Source organism: Corvus brachyrhynchos, unplaced genomic scaffold (assembly GCF_000691975.1).
Source record: "Corvus brachyrhynchos isolate BGI_N302 unplaced genomic scaffold, ASM69197v1 scaffold523, whole genome shotgun sequence".
NCBI classification, from domain to species: domain Eukaryota; kingdom Metazoa; phylum Chordata; class Aves; order Passeriformes; family Corvidae; genus Corvus; species Corvus brachyrhynchos.
The window spans coordinates 2,286,095-2,296,928 of record NW_008237265.1 but is presented as its reverse complement, the minus strand read 5'-3'; the positions used below and the strand labels follow the sequence as shown (position 1 = coordinate 2,296,928).

The 10,834-nt window shown below is 39.2% G+C and overlaps 1 protein-coding gene across 2 annotated transcripts in view; it reads left to right on the top strand.

Moving 5' to 3' along the window:
• ATXN10 (ataxin 10) overlaps window positions 1-10,063 on the top strand; it is a 98,057-nt gene extending 87,994 nt beyond the window's left edge. For both annotated transcript variants that reach the window (XM_017730554.1, XM_017730553.1), the window contains one exon: window positions 9,263-10,063. In XM_017730554.1, the coding sequence (XP_017586043.1) occupies window positions 9,263-9,450 (188 nt within the window). In that variant the 3' untranslated portion in view covers window positions 9,451-10,063. The remainder of the gene's footprint in view (window positions 1-9,262) is intronic.
• The last annotated feature ends 771 nt before the right edge of the window (window positions 10,064-10,834 follow it).

Here is a 10,834-nt window from a genome sequence, read left to right as displayed (position 1 = left end):
AAAAACTATTTATTTAACAAACACACAGGAAAAGGATAATGATGTTAAATGATAAAACGTCTCGCTCTGCTGAGAGAAACCTGGGAAAATTTCAGAGTCCTTCCATAGGAAACCTCTCTCCTCCTCCTCGGAGCTGGGACGGGGTGGGGCCCCCTCCTCCAGGGCCTCCACCTCGGTGGAAAAAGTCCCGATGTGTTCTGATGTTGAAACAGTCCAAAAAAGAAGAAGGGAAAAAAAACTAAGTCCCAGGAAAACAAAAGTTCAACTCTCCATCTCCCTCCAGAGAAAAAGAAAGCTGAAAGCTGGCTGGAAAGCAAGCAAGCAGGGTGCTTCCCTCTGCTCTTGCTCTGCTCGCCGCAGCAGAATGCAGAGAGAGTTTTATCTGTGTCCTTGAAAACAAACTGTAAACTGCTTTGAAGAGTTTGCTCAGTTTTTTTCTCTCCCCCCTCTCAGGCTCAGTTTAAAGGCACAGAAAGACACAGAATTAATTTCTGGGCATGGGGCAGTGATATGGGATGCACATCATAAAGTCACCCCAAGACAAGCTCAAACAGCTTCCTTGATTTCTCTGTAGACTTACTTTTGAAAAATTCCCCTCTGGGCTGAGACAGAGCACTAGAAATGTGAGAGCCAAAGATTTTTGGTTTTTTTAAGTAAAGCTAGGAGTGGTTCAGAAATATTGTTGAGAATGGAATGCCTACTATAACCACCTTATCATATTTCAGTCTGTCTTCTTGACATTTTTATTCGTGCATGCCTCCAAAGAATATTTGGATGTCATCTGACCAATGCTTTGAATAATATCTTTATTCTGACATTTTTCTGTTGTCCCATTTTTGATCACTGTAATTAAAACAGTTTTATCTTCAGCTGGCAAACGTGTTCTCCTGTGTAGCTCCTTCCTGAGCCTTAAATTGTTTGCCCTCACTTCTTCAGATCTTTTTTCTTTCAATTTGAAAATGTTTTTCAAAACCTAACCTTTCCTTCCTCAATCGGAATATATTTGCAGTCCTTTCCACTGGCCTTGTGGATTTGTTCCTTTCTTCTGGAGTGTGGAGATTTCCTCAAGGAGATGCAGCCATTCCCTAAAATTGTAGACAGAATTGTGGCTAATGGCTATTTTGCTAAACAAATAGTTGGTTATAAAAAGTTGCATCTTTCAAAACACCCTTTTATTTAATGGCTGTTATTTTTGGATGCACACTGGGCATCATTTGGTGTCTGTGACCATGGAACTGGAGTTTCATTTACCTTCATTGTTTTGATTATTTGTCATAAAGTGACATTAGAAATTACCATAAGCAGCAGGGGGGAAGTTATGCCATATAAGTTACTCAGAGACCCTGAATCAATAAAATACACATGTACTGTGCTGAAAGATAAGGTGACATGCAAATCCTTGTTGGATCTGTATAAATGGATGAATCGCTCACATTTCTAAACAGAGAAAGAGCTTCAGTCCAAATTGTGTCAGCTCAACTCATCATCTGCCTTAGAGTGGTGAATTATAACTAGCTTGACCACATCTCAGGCATGAATTAGATTGGGTTTTGAAGTGTAGTGCCAAATTTCTGAAAGTTTTGACTCCTGTAATCGCCATTTTAAAGCTTTTTAGAAAAGCTGTTTATTTCTATATGTATGCATATAAATGCACATGAGTAAATGTCTGTGCAAAGGTGGAGCCTTTTTATTTCTGTGTCCCAGGAAATTTAAAAGGACTACAGCCTCCCTGATGTATAATCAGTTTGTAAACACAGTTACCATCCTCCTGTGCTTCATTGCTTCACATCTCAATGTTTGTGGTAGGTTTGAATAGTAATTTGATACATGAGTTTCAACTTAATGGAATTTTGCAATTTTTTTTTGTACTTGGGAAGAGAATTTTTTAACAGTAAGGTAACAGCAGTTGAAGCTTTTTAGTTTTAACATACCAGCCTGCTGACTCTGGTACCTCTTACAGATTGCTAACAGATTTAGTTGTTATGAACTTTTAATATGGAATTATTGTAAAAGAAGGGACTGAAAGAACTGAATATTCTAACTGAAGTACTAGCTTAAGATCGATCAAGAGTGTGATTCTTTCTGTTTTAAAATCAGATGATTGTAGTTGCTCATAAATTATGGGTTTCTATTAAAAATGTAAGTCATAATTTACAAAAAATTGGCAGCCTAACAGCAAAAAACGAATGTGTCATATACTTGGTTGTAAGCTGGTATTACAAGTCTGAGCATAGGGAAAAGGAAAACAAGCTGGAGGTTATGGCTTAACTTTTTTTGAAAGTTCTGTAAGCTTTGGCATAGGAGACATTATAATAAAGATAGCCTGACAGAGCTAAACATGTCCTATGGCTTTTGTAGCTCTGGAGTGCTAGACCCAAATTTTGTGTTTAAGTTCATAGTATGCTAAGATGTTCTGGCACTGGGCTTTAAGTCCCGCAGAACATGAAAGGCAGCACACACAATATAGATTAAATGTTTAGTTGGCAGGCATTAAAGGCTAATAGCAATCTGGGTGCATAATACTGCTCAGAACTGTTAACCCAGAAATACCAGTGATCTAGGGAGAAAAATTCCCATATGACTCTAGGTAAGAAATGTCCCAGTAAATGACTAATTTCTGAAGTAGTAAACCCCATTTAATGAACATAGGGTGCCATTTAGCTGCACATCACTGATGTGAGGATGTAGTTAAAAACGGTCAAGCCTTGGAACTCGAATGAGCCTCATGATCTGCCCTGGCTGTCAGCATTGGACTGTACTGAAAAGGTGTGAAAATATGAAAGGCTGGAAAGCCTACTATGCTGCTTGTGGGAGCATAGTAGATATTACATATACATACATATTCATAATTATGTATTAGATATACAGCAACTGGATATTGTGAGCTGTTGTTTTTCACTCTTTCTGAACTACTCACAACCAAAGGGCCAGGAAACTGTGCTGTACCTGTAATCGGCCAGATAGCAAATTTTGGCTGATTTTGTTACCTAGTTCTGGTGCCTGTCCTTCAAAAAGGATGCTGAAAAACAGAAATTGGGGGAAGAGACACAAAAATTATGCAAACCTTGGAATATCTCCCTTGGTTTCTTTCTTTAGTTCATGCAAAAAATGCTTTACCATATGCTGGTTATGATCTGGGAATTATTTTCTTTTTTTAATCTATGCTGAAAAGCTGAGTTTGGAAACAATTCTAAACAAATCTAAGCCAGAAATAAATCACAGGCTGTAATGAGCGAGATATTTACCACTAGGACAGTTTATCTGGGGACACAGTGAAATCTTCCAGTTCAGCACTGAAAGTCTTTCAGAGAAAAGGCATTAAAGCATCTTGTGCATGAAACAGAATTGACAGGCTTAATTTCAGGAGGAGCTGACCTTTGGTCATCTGTGTTTGTGCAGAAGTGTTGGGCAAAAGAGGTTTAATAGTCCCATTCTGGTCTTCAAAGTGTTTTTGTTGGCCATAGATACTTAAATGGATGAATTGTCACTGAAAGTCATATATGAGGTTTACCATGCCTGTGTGCTGGTTATACAGAAGGTTTAAGTCCCATTTTAAGGAAGCCTGTGTCACACAAGGCACACTTTAAGAAATGGATTCATCATTGCAGATCATGGGTAGACGGCTCAGAGAGTGAGATAAGTGAAAGTAGCCAGAAAGGTGGTGTTTGTCTGCAAGAGGAACACTACTGGCGTGGGAGGGCTTAGTGAGGCGTAGTGAGGGCTTCGGAACTGGAAAAGGTATTTAATGTAGAGTTATTTTGTGCTATGGATGTTTCCTGTTTTCTGTAGGCTGTGAATTAACAGAGAATGTTGCCCTGGTATTGAAACTGTTTTGGTGACTTTAAACCAAATGGTTTTGTCCATTTGTCTGTTCTGAGATGGTGTAATTTAAAATCTCTGTCAAAGCTACGTTCTGCAGGGTGGGATTTGAGCTGCAAACCCCAGTTCAGGTTTTTGGGGATAGGCTTTCTGTCTTCACTGGAATATTTTGTTGAAGCAGCTTCCTTTGGGGAGGGCTGCAGGTGAGGAGTGGGAAGGGCTGGCTGCAAGCTCCTCATGCCAGGCGTGCTGTCCAGTGAAGCTTTGCTGCCACGCTGTGGTGGAGACGGAACCTTGTTTTGTACTGGCTGGTCCATCCCTCTGACCGATCCCTTTGACCAGGTGAGAGTTGCCTGTAGCAGGAACATCTGCTTTCACTTCCCCAGTGTTACAAATCTTATCCCTAAAAAGTGTCATCAGGGATAAATGCCTCTGCCACCATCCAGTGGTGTCTCTGTATTTTGGAGGCTTCTAGACTAGATGGGTTGTGCTATGTCAGCTCTGCAAGAGCAAAGTCAAGCAGGGAGGGAAGAAGGGACATTCCCAGTTTATAGAGTACTTCCCATTTCTAGCTTTTAAACCCAGAATGTGGTGACTGCAATCACAGGTGACAAGAACAGCTGTGCAATAAATGAAAATACACGCAACTGGAGTATTCTAGACTTTTTTTCCTACCTTCTAGGCAAAATATTTTAATTTGTGTAGGATGAATTCCTGATGTTTTCTGATGCTGGTAATTCAATGCCAAGTATAAATATAGTCCAAAGCATTAATTCTAAAAATATAAATTAGCTTCTTGAAAATAAGTAAATAAATTAACATAAAACCTTTAATGCCTTACATTTTCTGTTAATTACTTTTTTGGTAATGTCTTAATCACAAGTAGAAGTCACATAAAGATGTAGAGGAGTTGTAAGGAATTGCTTTGATCTTATACAGCTTCTAGAACTTAATTAAACTACTAAAACCCCAGACAGAAAGAAACTTGTAGAGCTTTGTAAGCAATTTGGCTGATGGTGAGGGGCCAAAATCCTTACTGTCTTGCTACGTGTGCTCCATCACAGCTCTGAGCTGTGATGAACAGCTGTGGTAGTGGTCTAGAGACCTCTTTTAGTGGTGAGAGGAATTTTCTTCAAGGTGCTGTGAAACAAAACTGCTTGAAAGGACTGAAAGACTGGTTTATATCTTTTCTGTGTGGTCCTGTCAGGTCTGCAAGTGGAAGTGACTCTAAGTGATGCTTCAGTATTTCATTCCAGTCTGCAGAAGTTTTAATGATAATTGGATTACTTCTTGAAGGCCAGAAAGAAATATAATTATTGTACAATACAAAAATTGTATTTTCATTACCTCTGTTTTTTAGTCCTACAGACCTGTTCCAGAATAGCTCTTAGAAAAGTTGGGTGGCTTTAAGCAATAGATTACATAGACAGCCCATTTGACGAGGGTTCCAACCTCTGAGTGCTGGCTTTCTTAGTAAGGTTTTGTATCTCTTCTTGTATTTGATTAAAATGTAGTTGCTATTTAAATAATAAAAAATTTGATTTAAATGAGGTCATTGGATTGGGCAAAGAAGACCCTCTTTTTCGCGTGAGACCTAATTACTCATAAGGAAGAAAGTCCCTAAGTAATAATTTAGCTATGGAAAACTGACTGTAGTGCAGGAAACATATTAATTTAAAAAAAAAAAGTCCCTACACTATGTAATAAATCAAACTCTCCACCAAGAATGTTATATTTAGAGATCCTTCAGTATTAATAACTATGAAGGGGACTTAGGAAAACAGATGTACGTATTTCATTCTCCTTGTCATCCCTTCAGTATTGTGTATTAGTTAATAATAATAATTAACTTCTAAAACTTGCCTTTCTCAAGCAACATACAACAGACTTCCAAGATTACTTGTGCATTGCCTTTTATCTACCTCATCAGGTACCAACCTCGTTAATAATTTTTTCTGTTTTCATCATCCATAGAATCCAAATTGCTTTATAGAACAGTTCATAGGGGTCCTCGTGGCCGCAGTGGGCTTGTCAATAATGTTTAGATCCAACTGAACTAAGAATGAGAAGGTGGAATGCTCTCCCTGAGAAATGGTCTGTATTGGTCCTCTCCAGCAGTATTGGTTAGCGGTTCCTGGCAGGACACTGTTGTATTTTCACACCCCATTAAACTTACAAACCAGTCACTGTCCTCTTGCATTGACTCCAGCAACCTCTTGTAGCAGAATCCAAGTGAAAAGAACTGGGAGAATTGTGAAAAGTTCCCTTTGCAGTCAGTGGCAAAACTTATGCAGGATTTAGTGGCACTGATTTTCATGGCTTCCAGATTGTAACATTTTTCATCCTGAAGGGACAGTTTTCTCCACCTTTCTTCCTTTCTCTTTGTGTTCCCCTCTCACTGAGCATTGAAGTTATGACCCAAAGGATGATTTTAAATTTTAAATTCTGGAATGAATATGTTACTTAAGCATGGAAGACAGGGCAAGTTGATTCAGTTTTGTTATTTGTATATGTCAAAATAGCATAGAAATGCTAATACACAGTACTGAAGGATTTTGGAAAAGCGTTGCTATAAATGCACAGAAATGTTTGTTTTCAGTCCCTAAACACAGATAGTCTAGTGATGAGGCTTCTGCAAAATAAAATGAATTGTTTTCTTCCTTTTGTATGCCCTCTTCCCTGTGACAGAATATCATAATCTTCACTTGGCTATAATATTAACTTACCTGAGAGTGTAATACACCCATTTGGGAAAATCTTGACAAGTCTGTGCAGTCAAATCTACTGTGGTTGCTGTGTTGCTTCTCTTTGGTGCAGCTTCACAACAAACAGGCTCACGCTCGTATTTGTAGTAACTATGGCAACCTCAGAAGCTCTCTTTCTAAAGCTGTGCATACAATAAAGTGCTTAAAGTGTAGGTAGGATTAGAGATTCTCGAATATGTTTAATTTTCTCTCTGTGTCTCTGTCTTTGGAGAGGTGCAAGAGGGTAATGTGAGTATTAGCTGGGGACTGGCTTTAATCTCCATAGACACTCAAGTCTGCCAGGGTCTGCTCCAAGCTGTCCAAAGGCCTCATCCTCCCCCAGCATGCGAACAAGGGGATCATGAATATTCATGGTTGTGGTCACAATGGAAAACCTACACACAGAAAGGGGTTTCTGAAGGAGTGAAAATGTTATTGAAACCATTTTGCAGCTTCAGCTACAGTAGTCAGTAATGATAAATGCCATAATGGTGATAGTGTTCATAAGATAATGGAGATGTCTTAGATATTATGTAAGCATGAATGGATCTGGCAATAGGAAAAGAGCATTTTCCATAGAGCTTAGCGGTGGGTTTGTGTTGAAGGACATAAAGACGATAGTAGCAGGATCATTCCCAAGGCTAATACACACAAAAGTTTTGCGAGTACTTTTTTTGTCTGTGTGGCACTTTGTGAGATTGAGAAGTCTCACTCTCTGAAAATTGCTGTTACCATTATAGTAAATATGTGTTGACGTAAGTGCTGTATTTTATGCAGAAGCCGTATTTTAGGAACACAAGAAAAATCTGCTCCTCATCCTGGGAGCCAAGCCAGGGAGGGTGGTAGCATGTTTCTCTCCACTGGGAGAACTTCATGTTACTTTTTGGCACTCGTTACATGCCCTAAATCAGACCTGGAAAAGACCTGCTGCGTGTTAGCCTTGGTTTATCTGCATTCATCAGCTTGCATGCTTGTTGCTCTGAAATCTATTCTCACCATTGGTGCTAATGACTGAGAGTCTGCACATACATGATTTTATTTCTTTGGCATCTTACTGTTGTTTTATATACTCAAATGTAATCTTCAGTGCAAATACCAAGTTTATGTAATTTAAATATAGCTTGGTACTTGTCTTTTCACTTAATTCTAGTAGTGATGCACTGATAGAAGAGAATATATTGATATTCTCTGTTGTGTTCACCTGTTAAGGCTTTGATGTGATGCATAATTCATTTTGGTCTTAACATCTCTCCTTTATCATTACCTCACACTGGAAGTTTTTTGAATGAAGAAGATGTGCAGCATGCTTCCTGACAAAGTCTAAAGAGGTCTATCAGGAAAAAAATAGCTCCATAGTAGTTAATGCTTTATTATTTTTTATTTTCAATTCTGGACTTCTCAAATGTGAAAATAATTATAAACTGCTACTAAAAGGCTGTTTCACTGACACATGCCAATGCGGGGCTGTTCCCTTCCATTTGTGTCCAAGCTACTCTTCATCTAAACCCTTCCCTGTCTGTTAAGGGTGTGTAAGATTGTTCAAGTCCAGTACCTCTCTTCTGTTGTTTTGTCTGAAGTTCCCATTTTCCCCAGCTGAGTTTTCCCCTCCTGTCACCCCCTGGCAAATGCCCATAAGAACATTTATCTCTGTGCTTAGATGCTCCCCAACCCAAAAGACGTCAAGGAGATGAGTAAATTATGCATCTTCTTCTACTGGATGTGAAGCTACATGTAGTAAATAATTGGTGCCCTGCAGGCAAACCACTCGTGATTCAGAAAGGCTTGGCTCCCATATGGGTAACTTGGGAAAGATTATATCATAACAACTTTTCAGCTGCAGAATTGGGACCAGCATCTCTGACACTTCATAAAATGAACACTGTAGTTCGCTTGGAAGATGCCTGGCTGATAATCCTGGGAATTTAAATCCTTTGTCTACAGCCCTGACATGTGCCTCAATCCTGGCCTCGAGGGACCACCTTGGAAGGTGAATGAGTTGCAGCTTGTGCCTGTTTAAACATCAGCGGGAGCTCCCTGCCAGTGATGGTAGTGTCTGGTCTCCTGGCAAGTGTGTAGAAGCACCCAGGCATGAAGGACTGAGTTTAGGTTATATTAGAAGTCAAAGAATTTTAAGTGTCTCTGACATTATTTGTGCTATTTTCAGATGTTAACCTGGATAAGTTGTCTTTTTCTACATCTCTTCAACTTTTGCAGTGAAAATAATAGTCATCTTTCCTGTACATGATGTGCAACTTATTTTGTTTGCCAGTGCTTGGAAGTGTAGTGTTGAAGTGTTCAGATCATAAACAACTGACTTATTTTTTATTTAAACTTACCGGGAAGATCACTGGAACATTTCAATTGACTGTAATTTTGGTTTAAAACAGTATGTCTTTTTAATTCCTGCAGTTCATTCGGTTGGAGGTTTTTGTTTGCTTGGGGTTTTTTTAACTCAATATAAACCCTAGTAAATTAGCCTGAAGTTTAAGGACATACCTCTTTTAAAATTAAATTGCTTCATATGCAAGTATTTGTAGGTTCAGTGTCAGCACTTGTAAATTTTTCAAACCCTTGATTTCTGCTAGTTTTCTGGGTTTAAGGGATTGGGGGAGGGCTGGGGGAGGTGAATGCAGTAATAAATCAAAATAAACAATGCTTCATCTTTAAATAAATAAATGATCCTTAACTCTGCCCAACAGTTGTGAGCCAGTGGGCAGTTTATGCAATCCGGAATCTCACTGAACAGAACGAACTGAACCAGGCGCTGATTGCGCATATGGAGCAGAAGGGGCTGGCAGACAGCTCTGCCCTCGAGAGGATGGGCTTGGAGATACAGCAACGAGATGACAAGTTAATCCTGCGGTCAGTCAGGAAAAAGCCCTCCTGAGCAAAAATATTAACAATAGTCAAATCAATAAAAGGGTATTTCTCTTATAAAATATTTTCCCTTGCTCAGCAATCAATTCTTTCAGTTTTAGTGCCAGTCTGTTGGAAATGTGTTCGTTTCAGAAAAACTGCCGGATGATGCTTCTGCCTTCCTTTGCTGTAAACAAAAGGACACCTGTGTGTTTTCTGTATACCTGGGTAAATCAGCTTGTGAAAAAAGGTCCTTCTTGTCAGTTGGTTGGAATTTCATTACTTCTTTTTTCATCAGTAGAAGAATGTCATACATGCAGTATCGACTTGTTATAATTTCCTTTGCTGAACCTGGAGATAACTATCGTTAAAAAACTCTACAAAGAAAGAGCTCCTTTGCAGGCTGCCTTCTCCATATAAAAGATCTGTGCAGAGTCAGGGCTAAACAAGCAAAGTTACTCATTTTCAATCATGGGACCTAAATACCTCTATTTATATAAGGATCAAGGGAATGTTGGATGTACTTAAATATTTAGTGAATTAAACACAACGTGTCTTTTGTCTATTTAAATTATTAGTAAACTGTCTTTTCTACCTTGATACCTTTCAGTCTTCATGACAAGTATATTAAAACCAAAGCTGAAGCTGTTGTGGCAACAGATGCTGCATTCCTTTGCACTGGGGCATGTCTCTGTTTTGGAGACTTGGGTGTTTGTTTGAATTTTATTTGTTCCTTTGGAGGGTAAGTCAGCCCACTTTCCTTTTATTTTGCACTTCTCAGGGGTTTTCTGAACTTTGGCAGACTGCTGAAGAGGTAGTTTCTCACTGTGATTAATTCTAGCAGTTTCTTTTCACCCCTCTGCCTTTCCAAAACATTGACAAAACTCATTTCCAGTTAATTAATTCAAGAGAGGCAGAATAATGGAAGGCCCTGCCTCTTCATTTTGGGTACCCTCCTATATTGTTGTTGGACCCTGCCACTGTGGAATGTGGCATGAATGAGATGGGGGAGAAGGGGGGTGAAGCTGGGGGGCAGGGGGAGGAGGGCACAGTTAACTCTGTGTGTGCCATAGCTTTGCCCTGGAAGCCAAAAAATGTAATCCTCCCTGCACAAGCAAAACAGGAATTACAGTTTAATATTGCTGGCACTTGTGTATGGTTACTGTTGTCAGATTATCTTCAGTCATGTCTAACTCAGAGGTCTCAGAAAAATTACCGTGTTCATGTTCTTGTTGACATTTAATCCTGTTCTTAAATAGAAAGGCAAGTTTATGTCCTTAAACTCCACATTACGTGTAACAGACCTTCATCCATGTGCATAAGGTTTTGCTCCTTCAATTGAGCTTTTGATTTAAAAATGGGAAAAAGTACACATTGCTTTGAACTCTGAGAAACACATAGTACTGCTTAAAACT